The sequence below is a fragment of the Carassius auratus genome, unplaced genomic scaffold (genome assembly GCF_003368295.1).
Source record: "Carassius auratus strain Wakin unplaced genomic scaffold, ASM336829v1 scaf_tig00036306, whole genome shotgun sequence".
Classification (NCBI taxonomy): domain Eukaryota; kingdom Metazoa; phylum Chordata; class Actinopteri; order Cypriniformes; family Cyprinidae; genus Carassius; species Carassius auratus.
In genome coordinates, this window is record NW_020526298.1 from 190,326 (window position 1) to 209,010 (window position 18,685).

The 18,685-nt window shown below is 37.9% G+C and overlaps 1 protein-coding gene across 1 annotated transcript in view; it reads right to left on the reverse strand.

Annotated features, from left to right (window-relative positions):
• The window catches only part of LOC113082485 (dynein heavy chain 7, axonemal-like), a 67,257-nt gene that overhangs the window by 3,093 nt on the left and 45,479 nt on the right, over positions 1-18,685 (reverse strand). Inside the window, 19 exon segments of the mRNA XM_026254112.1 lie at positions 1,632-1,735; positions 2,900-3,077; positions 3,828-3,980; positions 4,854-5,084; positions 5,211-5,348; positions 6,593-6,778; positions 7,634-7,795; positions 7,920-8,120; positions 8,243-8,404; positions 9,304-9,480; positions 10,055-10,147; positions 10,266-10,460; positions 11,043-11,169; positions 13,058-13,393; positions 13,603-13,736; positions 15,143-15,333; positions 16,110-16,264; positions 16,855-17,018; positions 18,241-18,426. Of these exon segments, the coding sequence (XP_026109897.1) occupies positions 1,632-1,735; positions 2,900-3,077; positions 3,828-3,980; positions 4,854-5,084; positions 5,211-5,348; positions 6,593-6,778; positions 7,634-7,795; positions 7,920-8,120; positions 8,243-8,404; positions 9,304-9,480; positions 10,055-10,147; positions 10,266-10,460; positions 11,043-11,169; positions 13,058-13,393; positions 13,603-13,736; positions 15,143-15,333; positions 16,110-16,264; positions 16,855-17,018; positions 18,241-18,426 (3,273 nt within the window).

Here is an 18,685-nt window from a genome sequence, read left to right on the forward strand (position 1 = left end):
TATTAATCGCCAATGAATGCATTATTTATTGTGGCAGTGTGGATTGTGCAGAATAAAGAGGGCAGAATTAATAGAAATCTTTGTTTTCTCTTCCTGTTCTGTTAAGAATACTTAACCTATTTGAATCTCGCCTGCTATGATATTCATGTCATATAACTAGAACTCTGTTCATATACTGTATTTAACTACAAAACAACTTTTCTATTATGTAGAGTTTTCTTCTTAAAGAGGAGAACAATGGTGTTTCGTGTATTCAGAGTTGTTCACGTTGTTAAAGAGATGGATTCTCATGCTAAACATGGCCAACGTTTTAAAAAAAGAATTTAGAGATTGACTGAGAATTTCTGTGCCAAAAATCTTGCTTCCGGGTTGGTACAAGTTTCAGCGATTTTTAATTTTTTTTTATTGTGGATCTAATGACGTAGACGAGAACGAAAGTCCTTATATAAGCACTTCTCCCGGAAAAGTGCACCCGCGCACATCAACGTGCTTCAAAATCATCGAGAGTGCTGCATAGGATTTGTTCGAGAATGCCTCCAAATAAGTGCCTTGTGCCATGTTCAGCTTCCCCAAGAACCCAGCGTTACATGAACAGTGGATGCTTTTTTTTTCTTCTTGGCAGCGGAGAGTATCAAGTGCGTTTGTGTGTTCTGGTCATTTGAGTGACAAATGTTTTATAAACCAGGCCCAAGTCGACACTGGATTTGCAGATCGTTTGCTATTAAAACATGGAGCCGTCCCTGTGATAAAAAACCCCATTCATGTACAATTGCATCAAATTTCTGTATTTTGTTTGAAATCAGCACATAAGTGAATATATGTTAATGGAAACAACACAAAACATCAGTATTTTAGCTCCGCTCAAGGCACGCCTCCAGGAACTCGGCTTTTTCCGCAAAGAATCGGAAAGCTGTATTTTTCTTTTATAAATATGATAAAATTAAGACTTTTTGGATGAATGAAGGATGCAGTACTACTCTATAGGTACTCAAGATTAACATGAGATTAGGTGAAACTGTATGTTATGTACCCTATAAACTTTCTTCAAGTGACCCAAGAGTTGGTTGAAGTACATGGTGATGAAAAGGGGTGTCGGCACAGACCACCTGCTGGGAGTATGCTGCAGAAATTCAGATTCCCCTTAAAATGTATTATGTATGCATTATTATTTGGTACTGAAGAGAGAATAAAGCACTTTTCTAACTGTGTTGTGGCTACACTGGAATTAAAATCAGCATATTCGTTTTCTCAGTACATTATCAGTTTTTTTTTTTTTTTTTTAAGTCTTCACATTTGAATTCTTTTTTATTTATTTTTTTAGCATTTTTGTCCCTTGATTTAACATTTTTGCATGCTGCTGTGAAATTAGAAAATCTTTTCTCTCAAAATTGCTTTTCTGTTTCCATAGTTAATGTTGTAGTCTGCCTTCAGGCAAATACATTTTTTGAACTGCACTGAAACTTTTGAATTGCAAGTATTTGCAAGTTTCATTTTTCAACCGAATGCTCATTCCAAAGGAATGACTTTCTTGTGACTTAAATCTCTTGTGTGTAATATGTACCCACATCAGGGGCTATGCATGATGTCATCAGCCTCATTTGACTGAGATTATACATTTTACAGCTTCTCACCACAGGCATGGTGTCATGCAGGATTTTGGGGAAAGACTCTGCCAAGCGTTTTGTTCTCCGATCCCATCGGGCACCATCCAAGAATAGGCCACGGATGTAAACACCTGAGCAAAAATAAAGTAAGAACTGAGGATTAATAATTAGAAAAAGATGGATACTGCATTACCCAATAGTATTAGAGTATCACATACATAAACAATGTATGCTGTTCTGTGTCAGCAGCACCATACACAGATACGCTGTTTACACTTTGATCTTGGAATGCATCAAAATTATACATCAGAATTTATGTTCCAAAGATGAACAAAGGTCTTACAGGTTTGGAACAACATGAGGGTGAGTAATTACTGACATAACTTTCATTTTTGAGTGAACTATCCCTTTAACAAGCCAAAAACAGACACAGTTTAAGTGTGCATGAGACCTTTTTTTTCATAGACTGCCGAAATCAAAATTTAAAGAGAATGTAAATAACTTTGCAAAGCAAACTTTTGAATCACAATTCCCAACGTCCCTATTATGCAAGACTACAGGACACCGTAAACCAATATCATGAAACCTGTTACCTTAAATTAATTTAAATTCAGAAGCAGCTGATTTTACTTAGACTGATCATTGACCGTTCACACTTGAGTCACATTCATCCATCTTCAGCAATGGGTATAATTAAAACATACTGCTTTAGGTCAAACAGTGTGTTGTGGTGACTAATGTGATGTCCCTTCACAAGGACACAGGCTTAAATGGATGTCACTGGTTAAAGTTTAGCTGGGAGCGTAGTTTGATTGGCTTCTAAGCTCAAATATTTAAGACATGAGCTGCAAAAAATTTACTTAAAGTATCATTTTTGCATTAAAAATGTAAGAGTAGAAAATCCTCAAAATAATATTTGAATAATGGAGTACTTTACACCCCTGCACACAAACTAAAGACCCATCCCATTTTATACACTGACTGAACTATAAAAAATAAAGTAGACACAACAAAGTATCTGTTAAAGTCAAAGGCACTCATAAACAGCCTCATGCAGTGTGTGATGGCCTCAGAGAGATGGGTTTCCTCTGGAGAGATGCTCATCATGTACTGATGAAAGAGCAGCAGGGGTCTGATGCCAGAGCACTGTAATGTTGACTCTGATTGATGGCACTCAGCCGCGGCGAGGGGTTAATGAAACTGTCTCTCTCTTCCCTTTTGTCACTTGTTACCCATTTCCCTCTCATATATTTTACATTTCATGCTTGTCAATACTCCCTCTTTGTCTTTCTCACCATCCTCTGGGGGTTTTTTGTGTTCCTTGTCCTCCATGACTTCAAAGTCGAAGCTGAGCAGGTCAATGGGGATGGTGAATTTTCGGGCGTAGTTCTGCTGGCTTCCAGTGAGGAAGGCCTGAGTGAAAAAGAACCCGGACATCCAGAACACTGCAGGCGTGCCATCCACATACCAGCCCTGTGTGGATGACACAGATGATACTGATATTAAGTATACTCAACATAAGCAGGCACAACTAATTCTAGAGGCATAACTTGAAGGCCAAAAAGAAGCTTTGGAATGTAACCGGCTCAAAGTTTAATTTCTTTCTTTTATTGAAAGAAAGGGCACTTGTATAATACATTTACAGTTCAGTCCTTTGCACAAGCAGTGTTGTAATCTGAGCTCACTGAATGAGACAGTACGTCAGCTGCATTTCATGTGATTTTCCTGAGGCTCACAATGCACACTAGAGTGGTTTCTGCTTCAACTGCGTTATGTATGAATGTGCATTTTAGTCTCCCAACAACCCACTGGAAAACAATCGATTTGAAGTAAAGACTTTGAATTAATCACTATCAATTATTATGATGTATTGTGCTACATTATTATTACAAGACTGTGTTTGTGGAATCCAAAAATGCATTTATATAGCATTTGTATTCATATGGCAGTTACTTGAAATATACGCAAATCATGTTTATTATGTAAATTTCCTTACTTTTGCTCTTGGTAAATTTAATGTATCCTTGTTTAATAAAAGTATTATATGATTATTATTTATTTTTTTTATAAAAAACAGACACAAAACTGCATATTACATGACTGTAGCCTTTAAAACTCAAAGGATGTTTGACTAAGTGATTACTGTGCCAACGTGTGTAGGGCACAAATTATGGTGGAATAAAAAGTATTCTACTATACATGCTTTATGACTACAGCGTTTACCTGTAAAAACTGGAGTCTTTCAAGAAAATCATTGATGTAGCTTCCCAGCGGTTTAAGGCTGGGATACGACTTCTTCATCCACATGGCAGGGATGCGACCCTTTAGAATGCTGCTTACAACTTCCTCAAGTTCAGCAGACATGACAACCAGACCCTATGCCAAGACACACACAAGCATTCATTCATTGGTTTTGTGTCCTTTTACCTTGATTTTTTTTTTGAATAGCAGCATTACTCAAAATCAACTTGGTTCAAAAAAAGCTAAGCACATTTGTGAGAACATGAGACCTGTGTGCATTCCTCATAGCAATCTATATTGTATATTGTATATCAATATTACAGTATACTGCCATTTTCTCTTCTAGGGAAAAGGGATGTTGTCCTTTTCTTTATTTCTTTCTAAGTGCTGGTTTCAAAGGTTTTCATTTGATGTGGTATAGAGATATATGATCATCAATGATAATGAAAGGGTAAAGGAGAGAGGTTCCTCAGAGCCGAAATCACGCTGTAGTCAGGAAAGATAAAGGGATTATAATGAAAGGCAGGGTTGTGATCAGATCTCAGCATATGCATCCATCTCACCGTGCGGGGCGGTAATGCTAACTGGGATCAGAGCTGTCAGTCAAACTAAAGGACAAGGAGGCTCAGCTGGAGTGCACAGCATTAGGACATGCCCTGGGGCACAATGAATTTTCCTTGTATCTTTCAGCAGGGAGTGAATGTTCAAAAACTTTTCTTAGTTTGCATTGCTTCTACGTATTGTATATAAAAGGTTTGTGTGGAAATAGTAGCATGGTTCAAACATTTTGCTAGCTTGAAAAAATGGATTAACGCAAACAAAACCATCATGCCTTTTAGAATAAAATGCAACTTTCCCAAAGAAAAAACGCGATGCTACCGTATACTCCTGAAAGCGAACTGAATGTGACTAACTGGAAAAATCAGATTTCAATTTGTGCTCAGACCAGAAAGAACCCAGACCCGGAAACATGATCGATAGAAGTGTTGAACCTTCACAGTTCCTGACCTTGATGGCTTTCTGGATGTTTACACACGAATCCCGGATAGTCTGGAGGAGTTTGTTGAATCGTCCCATCTCCTGCACCAGCACAGTGTTCATGCTTTGGTTGTAGCTGGTGGGGTACTTGCGCAAGGCAGCATCTGTATCGAAATCTTGAGGAAGTTTATTGAGAACGTCTGCAGCCACCTCGAACACCATGTCATCTGAAGATGCAGCACTGCCACCTGAAGAACGGGACTGTGAGGAAGAAATGGGGCAAAAAAATAACTCAGACCATTACAAACATCAATAGGTCATTATTTTACTTCGAGGGTTACTTTAAACTAGCTACTTTGCATCAATAATCCTAATGTGTTCATGCACCTGAGTAAGAAGAATGCTGTCGAACAGCAGCTGTGTTTCCACTTGGTCCTTAGTAATATCAGCATTGGCATTCATGCCAAAGATTTCAGGTGAGGGATTTAGAGGTAGTGTCTTGGTGTACTCAATGTAGCTGTTATACTGAAAAAAAAAACAAAAAAAACAATCAGCTTCTTAATGCAATACTAAATCCAGGATGGCGATGCTAAATAATGGCATGCACTTAAAACAGGCTACCCTTGAGATTGCTGACATTTATAATAATGGCTATGCAAATGACATTCATGAATAAAAGATTTTGAGAGAAAATGCCAAATAAAATTGGGCATAGATTATACATGTGCTCGCAAATAAATCAGACATCACCACTGGCAGCAACCCGCTGTGTTTAGTTATTGAACTTATTGCTCATAATTCCTTTTCAGAACTTTTATAAAGAGGCAGACCAATGTTTTTTTGTTTTTTTGTTTACCAAAGTCAATTATATCTGTAGGCATTTTAAACACAGCAGTATAATGTGGGAGGAATTTTGACCCACAAACTGACAAAAACCTTGACTGAGCTTGTACAAAGACCAGAATTGTTGTTTTCTTTTATAATTTCTTCCTCTTAGGCTTTGTTTTGAATGAGAACCCTCGGCTTGCAGAGGTGCATATGGTCTTCTTTTGAAGGAAATACGATGAAGGAAGGAAAATTAGGCCTTAGTTCAGTTTGATTTCTGGAGTTATGTCTGTAGAGAATCTCTTTGAATTTTATATGACAGAAATATTGAGCTACTGTAGCTTTAATGTCAGCTGTGGAAATTTTGTCTGACATAACCCCTCTAGAACTGGACAAGCTTTTTGAGCTATGAAACGTGTTCTTTAAGGATTGATAACTTAATCAACCCTGCTGTATCCATCTGCTCAATCCACTGAAAAGTACATTGATATTCTTTCATTTTCTTGTCTTTTGTGTCATTTTGTTATAGGACTTTTATATACTATATTTATTTTATTATTTTTTACTTAAGAAAGAACTAATCTTTGACTTGATGCAACTGTTTTTATCATTGATAATTATAATATTTATTGAGCACCAAACTAGCATATTAGTATAATTTCTGATAGATCATGTGACACTGAAAACTGAAATAATGGCTGTTAAAAATTCAGCTCTGAATTTTTGAAATATATCGAAGTAAAAACATATCAAAACAGTTATTTTAATTTGTAATCATGTTTCACAGTATTACTATTTTTATTGTATTTCTGATCAAATAAATGCAACCTTGATGAGCTTAAGAAACATCTTTAAAAAAAAAAATTGAAAAACTTTCCAACCTCAAACTTTTGAATGGACAAATAATATGACAGACTGAATATGCTGTACATAGTGTGTCTTACATCTCCTTCTGGTGGTGAGTAATACAGGCCACTAGGGTCAAACTTATAATCAGTGTTGTCAATGATCTCAGGGGTGTAGAAGATAGAAACGATTGTGCGCAGGGTTCTGCGATCCCAGTCGTCTGTGACACGACCCCCGTAATTACACTCTCCTGTCATGTAGCGAAGAGCATCAAAAGGGATCTCCTAATAAGAACAAACAAACCAAATGAAATTACCATATAGCCAAAACTAAACTTAATCATATGAACTATAAATAGCAAGGTGGATAAAAACTGTCGTGAAATGGTCAGTCTAAGTAATCAGAACCACTTAAAGGGAACAGATAACAAATCCACTTCCATGACGAAGCATTTTTGCAACTCTGAGGTGAAGCTAATTTATCTTGAAAAAAAGAGAAGTTTGATTCCTCATGATTATGACTCACCTTTCTTATCATCAGAGCTATCTATTTTCGTTTTGAATAGTGTGGCTACATCATTTTGACCAGGTGAGGACTCTGCCCCAACCTTTTCACCCTATTGTTTATATTACTTTAAAAAAAAAGACAAGAAAACCCAACAACAACCTCAATCGATCTCAATCATGTGTCTTAAAAGCATGGCTGCTCAACAAAGGCTCTTTTTTATTAAGTGGAGGTGTATGTCAGGAAGGTGGGTTTGATATAAAGATCTTCAGGTGGGATATGAAAAAATGGACAGAGGAGTGGCAGGATTGTGACATTTGCTGTTGAAATTTCCCTTACTAATGCAGTGGGTGGCACTCGGTAACACAGGAGAAATGTCAGAGCATTCGGGGAGGCTCTTGATCAGTTTGTGCAGTCTGCTTGTTTTGAAAGGAGGAAGGGAAATATGGGGAGCGCTTCTCTGAAGTTGGGAAAATGTCAAGAATGCTCTTTTTTTAGAAGAGGCTTAAAGGGGCGCGCTGGAAAGCATGAAAAGCAAGAGTGTGACGTGAAGTGTGTGCGCGTTTCAAGAACAGTAAAAGGAAATTTGTTTGTGTGTGAATACAAAGACGATACAGGAACACGTGTGATCTGACCTCATACTGGTCCAAGAACATTTGAAGCTGTTGGACTGAGATCCGCAGGTCTGTCTCGTTGAACTCATAAGGGATGTTCCAGCCTAGAGGACCAAACTTTCTCCTCTCCTGGGTCAAGGCGTGGAAGAAGCACAGGCTGAACAGCAGCTTCTTAAAGACAGCCTGAAAACACACAAACAGGTGTTACTTTTCTTACACATAACAGACTTCAAAAATAAACATTTAGACCATCAAAGGATATGCATCATACTGAGAGCACTTTTAAGCCCCTCTTTGAAGGACCTACCGGCTTTGAGCTACTGTCAAAGAACTCAGGGTCCGATATGGGGTCCATGTAGAAAGAACGGACGATGTTGGAGCGCAGCCCTTTGGGAGCCTCATTGGTCATTTTGACTCCGTTTTGCAGTACAGCCACAGGAAAGTTGGGAGAGGGGTAACTGGTAAGCCACAAGCGGAAATCTGGGTGAGTGGTATCTGGATTCAGCTCCTGCAGAAAGTCAAAGTGCTGCTTCATTTCCATTGGTGGACCTTGTTTTATGTAGTAGACATGCACACATTGACTATGAACAGTTACCATCATATTTGGATCATCTAATTTTTATGTACTACCTCACAAACACGCTCAAGGGTGGACATCCAAGAGGTGGCCAGGTGGCAATTCTGTAAAACCACCCAGGTTCCCTCCTTGACGCCAGTCTCAATCATGCTCATGGCGATGGGGCCCTGACCTTGTCCCAGAGACAGGGAGGTCAGTCTGTTGCCTGAGAAACCCTGAACAACAAGGCAGACATGGTGTGTTAACGGTAGAAAAGCATAACCCTTCACACAAGACATCACACATAACAAACCAAAACCCTTAAAGATGTGGTTGATTGTGATTTCACTTTTTTGACTTTAGTTAGTAACAGTGAACGCATCTTCATTGCATAGCTGCGTACAATTGCTTGTGTCAGTTGCAAATATTTAACATAAAATCATAGTGAAAATGACTGGCAACAAATAGGTTCTTGAATTCTAAGATTATAATCGTTAGACTCCAAATTTTTCTGCCAACTGGAAACAGCAATGTTACAAAAATTCTACAACACTATCATGTATTCTGCTGTATCAAAGCTTTGATCAGAATAAAACCATACATTAGAAGCTACCATAAGCAGTAGCATTTACAAATAACAGCTTGTCTAAAGGTATGACAACAAACAAAAAAAACACCATTCTGAAATGTCCTTTAAGGGCCATGCCTGCACAGGTTCTGCTCGGTCATCATCACTAATATTCTCTGCGTCTCAATCGGGCTCAAACTGATAAGCAGTATTGACAACCTCACTGTTTACAATACAACCGGGGCACATGCCATTGAGGTGAGGGGCGTTATGTTTCTGGACTTCACTAGACTGTTCAGCGAATCACAACACACTGGGACAGCTAACCAATCTGAGCCCATTGCGTATTTCTGAGGGAGGGGCTTCATAAAACCAGAAGATCTTCGGAGTATTCATAGGAAGATGGACAGAGTGGTGTAGAATAAAGAGAAATTATGTGAAAAATAATGTTGTTGTTTTTTTGCCTAGAAAATAGCAGTCAACCACTCCTTTAAAAAATTGCTGATGCAAAAAAATGAACCAAACCCCAAAAATCTACAGAGATTTAATGTCCTTAATTGTCCATACCTGTTCCTCACCAAACTTGAGCAGTGCTGCCATGGGATCTGATCCCGGAGACAGGATAAAGATGAGTGGAGCGCAGCAGTGACTGTCAGCAAAAGCTGTGGCCAAATTAAAGGGTGGCACCTCAATAAACTGCTGCCCCAAATTTTCTGACACAAACTCTTGAACCATGGGAACAATCTGAAAAGGGTAGAGACAAGGTCTAAGTCCAAAAGTGAATTCTTAGTGAGTACTAAACAATATTCATACACAAATTCTTACATTTGTACTACACCGTATTACAACATTAAAAAAGAAATATTGTGTCCTATTATTGCAATTTAAGATGACTGTTTTCTGTGATGGCCACGCTAGTCTTCAGTGTCACATGATCCTTCAGAAATCATTTTAATATGCTTATTTCTTGCTTAAGAAACAGCTCTTATTGTGCTGTTCTTTTCCTGGAAATTGTACATTACATTACATTGCAATTTGCAGGTTTCTTTAATGAACAGAAAGCTCAAAACAATAAGCATTTATTTGAAACAGAAATCTTTTGTAACATAATGACTTTACATTCATGTATGATCAACCTAATGCATCCTTGCTGAATAAAAGCATTAATTTCCTTAAAAAAAAAAAGATTTGAATGGTTGCGTATAAGTCTTTCTGATATATAATTAGTTAATAATTCCATTTTAGACAGAATTCCAGATGCATTTATTTCCTTATCCAATCCAAGGTGTAATAGTAAACTCAATAGAAATATCCTTACCTTGTCTGGCCGTAAGCATCTTATAACCAGCATCCTCTGGAACTGTCCTAGTTTCTCTTGCCACTCTGAAGGGAAAGCAGTGTGGTGGGGGTCCTGCAGAACACACATATAGACCATAAAATGAAAAATCTGGTGTTCCTTTCATACTTTGCCTGTCCATTTCACACCGCTGAGCAGGAAAGAAATAGTGTGTGCTTAATCTCAATGGCACCTTGCTATCGTAAACCTCTTTCCAGCCCTCCCGGAGTCGAGCCAGGTCTTTCCGCAGGCCTTTAAAGCGCTCCATCTCATCCAATCGACAGATCTCATCCCAAGATGTCTTAGGCAGCCAGGTGCAGGGGTTCGAATGAGGGTTATCCAGACCCACACCGCCTGTCAGGAGAAAACGCCATTCCTTCTCATCCACCTGAAAGAGAAATGGACAGAAGGTGTTAAGAGAAAATTGTCCATGCATGATGTCATTCAGTTATATCTGCAATGAAAATTCGCCTTCACTCAGTTTCGATACAGTTTTTTTTTTTTAGCAGTTGTGCTGGATTAAATATCCAACTCAAAAGAAGAGAGTAACAGTGAATGCGTCTTAAAGTCGCCACCACAAAAGCCACAGTCTATGAAAATAAATCCCCCCACACTACTTGATTCAGGAGCTGACAAAACTACTGACAGCACAATAAATGGATGATAGACACTTGCAACTTGTGTAACAGCTCAGGCATGGAGAGCCAGTGTGAAGAACACATTATAAATCACTTAAACTTCGATTAAACCGGTTAAACTTGTGTTTATGTGGATGAATGGTGCAAGATCATTTAAAATAGGGATGATATAAACATTGTCAGACTGATGCATGCAAGTCATTAACCTTAAGAGGCCTTGTGTGAGAGTAACCTCTTCATTTTTACTATTATTTATCAGATGAAGTACTCTGTTGCCTTAGCTTATTGATTCTATAAATCACAGCTGTGTGCGAGCGGAGGCAGTTACTCACAAGCTTGTTGTGTTTGAGTAGGTTGACATTGAGGCAGAAGGAGAAGAGCAGTTTGTCCTTCTCAAACAGAGAGCGACATACGTTGACATAAAGCGAGTATGTGAAATGGTCCTTCAGGATCTGGAGTCTAAATACACAGAGAAAGCAAGGCGATCAGGAAATCAGTTCATTGAGAAGCATTTTGAATACATCAAAAGAAGTCAAAGAAAACTCTGAGTGACCTGATGTACACTGAACCTGCAATACACAATCTTTTAAGACGACTACTAGTCATTTAAATATGTTTGCAATAAAAGCTCTCCTACTGTTTTCTATCATCAATGGAATACATCAATATCCTCATAGATTTAAAATTTTATGAACATCATATTGGTTTCTATTGACTAGATGAGTGCTTCTAATTCTTTTTCTTTTTTTTTTACTTTTTAAGGCCTCCTATTTAAGTTGATATGTATCTCTGGTACTCCTGCTGTAATAAAAATAAATAAACACAAAAAAAAAATATGTTGTCAGTTTCTGTTTTTGCAGTTTAATTAAGATTAAGTTTATTTAGATACCGGGGACACATTTTTATAATTAATATACAATTTTTCCGGTTAGGGTGAGCTCTATATAGGGTAAAAAAAAATGTGTAAAAACAAATCCTTATTCAATAAATCACAAGAAAATGGAAACGTTATGGGTCCTTTGAATATTTCTATGGACAGTGTGGTGGACTGGAGTCAAAACGGTGGAGAAGCACTTCCCCAGTGGTCCTGGCCACCACACTGAGAATCACTTAACTAGATTTTCTGTAAATAAACACATTTATTTAATACTTTAACACAGTAAAGTTTAAAATGAACACCTGCTGCTACTGTAGCAGAATTTTAAAAGGCACCCTCTTAAGTTTTCGAGATCTGGTTTTGGTGTCTCTGTCCTCTAGAGAATTGCCACTGTGTTCTTTTAACCAGAGGATTCTGCCCTGGGCTGAAGTGTCATAGTATTCCCAGAGCTCTCAGTTATCAAACTCACATCACAAGGCCATACTGCCCTAGTAAGACAGTGCTGACGGTAAATAGTCATACAGGGAAATGATGTCTTCACATTCTTTTGTAAAAAAGCCTTCCCATGCTAGATATCCAGTGTACCTCAGAACCCATGTCAGAGATAGTCTCTCTGGAAAATGTAATGCCTTTAAATGGATAGTTCACTCAAAAGTGCATGTTCTGTCATCATTTGTTTCGTCTCAGCCTCAGGACCGTTGGCTAAAAGTCTGATGCATATGGGACACAAAAGTGGAAACACTTCAGAAGTGCTGAAGTCCTCAAATTGGTTGAATTCTACAAGATTTCCAGGAGACGTGTTATTTAACGTTCCGTATGGGAACAAAACCCCCTCACGAAAGAAGAAAGCCTAGTGTTTACAACTGTGACAACGAGCGCTTATCAGGATCAACTAAACACTGGAGTTCCAAAAGTATGTGAAATATTTAAAGTTTGCGGCATAGAAACTTTAAAATACGTCCAAGAGTTTTACACACCGATCTGTTATTGTGGTGACATTTCCACGCCCCGAAATGTGATGTTGAACGAAACAAACTGTGATTGGTTGTTTGACGCGAGACTATTATTTGCTTAGCATCTTGTCATTCCAAAATCTGTATGACCTTGTTTCTTCTGTAGAACACAAGATAGTTTGAAGACTGTTTCAGCTGTTTTCGGCCATATAATGAAAGTCAGCAGGGTACAAAACATCATTAGACCCCCAATGACTTTCAATGTATGGACAAAAAACTAAACAAAACATAAAATGCATTCTGTGTTTCACAAAAGAAAGAAGGTCGCAGAAGTTTGGAACCACATTAGAATGTGGAAATTATGATAGACCTTTACTCTGAGTGAACTATCCTTTTAAGTGTCAGTGTGAGCTAGATATTTAAAGTGCCTTATAGCTGCAAGCATGATATTAAAACATGAAATGTCCAATTACATAACAGACACAATTTAAATATATTATCTGTAGTGACAGAGTACCTTTGTTCGAGATTATCATTTTTGGGGGAATTATCAATGGACAGGATGAAGAGGTTGATGAACCATGTTAGAGAGTACTGATACATGGGCTCGATGTTGGCCAGGTCAGCGATGGAGAAAAACAAAATAGCAGAGTGGACAGCAATGGGGGTGTAGCCCAAGCGTGTCTGATCAATCTTCAGCTCAGTAACCTCGGCAATGGCCTGTTTCTCAGAGATCTCGTTGGCCAGAACCTTAGAAGATGAGAGGATCTGAACGGCAGTCTCGTCTTCTAAAATGTTCCCCTCTGAAGCAGAGAGCACTTCTAAGATTTTATCCTCTATCTCTTTCAGCTGTCTACAAAGAGAAGAGAGAGAAAGCACATGGTTAAACACACACAAATGTACTATAGCCGTTTTTTACATGACTGAACTGCATGCTGCTCTTTGCCCTCACTTCATAAGGAGATCATTATTTACCCAACTTGTCTTGCTTTTATAGACAATATTTTAAGTTAAGAACCCACAGGACTAAAGGGTCAGGTTAATTATGTTTCTGGGTGGTACCTCTTGTTCTCAGCCCCCTGTACGATGAGGGCTTGTTTCTCCTCTTCAAGGTCAGGTCTCTCTCTGGCCACCACAATGCCCAGCAGCTGGTCTTGCATCCCCTCTGGGGTGATCATGAAGTTCAACAGGGTCACCTGAACAGAAAAAAAAAAAAAAATACACTGAGAGTGCTTGAGGCAGCTGTTCTTAGGATCCTATTTTTCATGAGAACAGACCCCTGTGTTTGTTATTTGCAAGAGAATCATAAGGCTTTTTTTTCATAAGGCTTTGTGGATATGCCCTAACCAACCACAGAACTAACAAAAATGATCCCCTCCAAGATTTTGTGACTGCTTGCTAATATCAGGCTTAATATTTCTCCGATTACTGGCTAAGACACGCGAGTCTGCGGTGCAACACATTTTGTGGTATGAAGAATGGTATTCCTTATCTTCCACAACAGTATCATTTGTTTTATCCTTATGTGAACACTACATGCTCGTCCTAAAAGGGAAATGATATCCCAGGCTCATTAAGGAGTCTAGTTTAGGTAGTTGTGAAAGAAACAGCTACAGAATCCAGGTATTCCAATTGGTTTTTTTCAAGCATCCAGACCAGCCTGACACAGTAGCATTGATAATGTGTTCAGGTTATGACTATTTGTCAGATTAAGGGAGTGTTCAGGAAACCTCTTTGCAATTGCTTTTGGGGACCCTAATGGAAAAGAAGTCCCACACTTCCCCTTTAATTTTAGCTACTGTTCATGTAGACTGTCTGTAACACTTTATGACAAGGTTCAGCTGTAAAACTTGTTTTCTATGTGTATGTTTATGAATTTATGATAGAACAGGTAGTCTATGTTCTATTGACATAGCTAGATGCTTTTTTGTGTCATTAAAAAAAACCTCCATAATTAAATCTAATTAATAGCAGATTTTAAGTAAAAGATTGATTAACTATTAGCTCCTTTGAAAGACATTATCAGCTCTTTTCAAGATAGAAAGAGTCACAGAATTTCACAGAATTCACAATAATTAAGAATTCAATACTAGCAGCATATTAAAACGATTTCTGAAGAATCATGTGAAATTGAAGACAGAACGTAATGGTTGCTGAAAATTCCACTTTGCCATCAAAGGAATAAATTGCGTTTAAAAAAAAATTACTTTTTAAAAATAGGTGTTATTTTAAATTGTAAGAATATTTCACAATATTACATTGTACAATTTGTACGGTTTTATTTTGTAAAATATATGCAGCCTTGTTGAGCTTAAGAGACTTATTTCAAAAGAATTAAGAAATTCTATCAACCACACACTTTTGAATGGTAGCGTGCGTACATTCTGTTTCATTGTAGCAATCTGGGACTATTCATCCAGCCCATATATACCTGTCAGAAAGCGTGTGCTTAGGAGCGTTCCATTAATTGCATGTTTGATACACTATGACTAACATCATGTTTTTAATTTAATGATTTTTTAAATCATTTTATATGACCTTGTTTAGAAGCAGACAAATGTTTGAGTGTATCCGTGTGTGACTCAGACTCAAGGAGACTCACCTTAACTGAGATCTCAGGTAAATAATGTGGATTTCGTAGTTTGGTTGTTATGTAAAACCGGAAATCTGGAGCATATTCAATAGTGGAATCGCCCAGCCGGATACAGACACTGCCACCCTGTTTAAACGTCTGTTTCAGCAGCAGGGGCTCAAGTATGGGGTCCAGTTCTTCCCCAACATTTTCCAGCAATACTACAATACACAAGAGATGAATGATTACAGTTAAACCAAACTGAAAATTACAATAAAACAAAACAAAACAAAAAACAGAGATCTGCAGAAGCATTTATTTGACCTATTCACAAATAAAAACAGTCATGTAGTAGAAGTGGGAACTGAACGAGTGCGGCAGAAAAGCAACAAAGAAATTAATAAATAAACTCAGTGCAACTCCTAGAGGAGAATGGTAACAAAACAATCCACCTGAGACAGTTAAGCACGGGCCTGCCTACGCAAGCTGCCTTTCATCCTAGTGCAGCACTGATGGGGAGGAGACAGGCACCCAAGGCCAGATTACTCGGCTCATTTGAGTATCTCATGTTGCATTTTGGGTCCACCCTTGGGCCTTCTTAGCAAGTGTAAAATTAGACGAAAATTGTGCTTTCAAGCTTAATGTGTAATGTACAAGGCAGTTTGGATTTGGAGTTGTAATGCTGCTCCAGGGAAAGAGAGACAATGTGAGCATTTATCAACAGGTAACATTTACTGGTTTGGATCAGTGATCTGTGCTTGTTTTTCATGGTGGAGGGGGACCCCTGGGGAGAAATACTGGTATTGCACCTTAAGGAAAATTTCTGTTGTTGTTTCTTCCTTCATTGATTTTTAAGTTTGATTTGATCAAATGGCTTGATTGGCAATGCCTGACAATGAGCAATATTATGATTTTTAGAGTATTATAAAAGTAAGCTTTATTTGAATTCTCTGAATTCTGGCTGTCATAAAGTTTAAAAGCTGTCAGTATTTCTCACCTGGAGTGCCAAATTGGATGCAGTTTTCTAATGTGCGCACAAAGTCAGCATCACTGAGCTTGATGATATGGAGACTGTTGGATTTCTCCATGTTCTTCAGCCACTTGTTAGCCTGGCCCTGAGGATCAATCATTAGGGGCCACCTCCTCGCATTACTGCAGGCAACAAGAAACTTAAGGATCCTTCACAAACAACAGCTTCCTAGCCATGACAAATCATCTCCATCAAGAATATGACAAAATGTTTCTCTACACGGCAAGCCATCCAAAAGTCTAATAATATTTAATAACAGTGTGTCTAAAAGCTGTATTTTCTGTATTAATCCATCACAGCAATAAAGCAGCCTATTACTAATCCTTAAAAATATATATATTTTGTCAAAACCTTTTATTAAACAGAGCTACAGAGTGCAATTCTATGTCTTCTGCTAATCTAGTATTTACTTTAAATTTTTATCAAATAAAAGCAATCCATCTAAAAATGACATGTTTAGAGTGACTGACTAGTGAAAATAGTAAGAAGCTTGCTGCTACGTTTCATCAAATCTGTATTAAGATAGCGCCAGAAGAAATCTCATAAAATAGGAATATGGTTCAGAACTTTATGGCTTCTTAAACCTTTAACTCCCTAAAATTAAAACTACAGAAAGGTATTTCAAAAACTGGTAAATAACATAATATTTAACACAAATTGAAGTCTAAAATGGTCAAACTGAAGGTAAAAAATATTGGCTAAACACTCTCACGAGATGATGATTGCGTTGTCAATGGAGAAACTGTCGGATGGGAGGCCAGCAATGGTCCAGCTGCGGATTTTCACCGGCTCACCCAGGGAGTTCATCAGTGACATGTTCTTGGAGCAGGGAATTCCTCTTGTCTTACACATGTCAATCCACTCCTCTGTAGCTCGCTGTAGATGTCAGACACAGAAACACACGCACGGCTCAAGAAAGACAACATGATCACAGCTGCTTTTGACAGTCTGGTCCAGAAACAACCACTGGTAGGCCTCCTGAGACATGTAAGAAGTTTTAATCCTATTTGAAAACACAGATCCATATATCCAACCTTATCTGTTAGTTTCAGGACATAAGTATTATCATTTCGGTATCTTTGTTTTTGGTGTAAATCTAATAAAGACTAACTGCACACAAAGGTAATAAGCTGTGTGTCATGTACCTGCACAAAAGCTTATATAAAAAGACCCTCTTCTGGGAGAAAAGATATTGCTTTCACAGAGGGGGAAATATTAAAGTGAAACTACTCCCTGTTCCCTGAGTGCTATTTCAATCTCACCATAGCAATACCTGATATTGCACAAAGTGTTTTCACTGAGTTCATTCATTTTTTATGGACCCTGCTCTGCTGTTAAGAGTAACCAGCTGACAGGGGCAAATGTGTACAAATAATAGCTATAGAAGGATATCAAAAACACTGTAATGTTGCTCCACCTGAGACGCAAAAACCATACTGAATATGAAAATGACTTTCACTCATGTTACAGTGCTTAGACTCAAATGTAATGGAAAGGTTAAGTGTCAAATGCAGTTCTGCCAGACAAACTCTTTCCCATATGTCTCTCAATGGTAAGTATAGACTCCTCTACACTGTAAAATAATGGCAGGATTTTGCAACATTTAGCTATATTTTTTGGAAAATGAGTTGAAAATGATTTATTTATTTATTTTTTTTACTATGAAATCACTGGAAATAATTTTCTCGCTTACAGTACAAAACCATGTTTTGCTGCATTGTGTGATCTCACAAATGGGAAATATCCACAAGTTAAAAATGATAAATGTATTAATACTTCACTCCTTGGGGACATGTAGATATTGAAAATAAGATATGGTCAATAGTGATTAGTTTGCTTGTTGGCTATCAAATGCACACCTGAAAAAATATCTGAATTTGTATATATCTGTGTTTAAATGAGCCAACAGTTCAAAAGACAAAATAAATGGAAAGTCTAAGGAGTTTAAATATACTAGAATATATGTGTGAATACAAATGTCTCAGCTCAACGACCTTCCACTTTTTACCCTTTTTAAAATCTGTGAAGATATGGACAATGTGGGTTGATAAGCACATGGATTGGTAGGAGAAATGGACTGTTTTATGAGTTAGCACACCTGTCTAAAACTGGAAGTAAAGGCACCCAGATAGGCCACTACAGCAGCAGAGATGAGAATGTCTCCGGTGAGGTTGTTGTAGAGTTCACCTAAGTTACAGGCTGTCTCACTCCAGCGGGTCTTCTCTCCTCCTAGCCCACCAATGAGCTGCTCTGCACGCTCTAACTTTTTACTGCACAACTCCACCTACAGAAAAAAAAAAGGAAAACGAGGAGACTAAAGGATGAGTACATACATGTGGACATACCAACTTTTCCAACTGTTCAGAAGTTTGAGGTCATTAAGGTTTTTAAAGTATACTTTTATTCCTCAAGGACACAGTACATTCATATAATTGATGACTGATGAAAATGGAGCTTTGCTAGCACAGAAGTTAATGTAAATTAATGAATCAAATGTAAAAAGGAATTTAAAAAGAAAACAATTATTGAATGCAGCCTTGTTT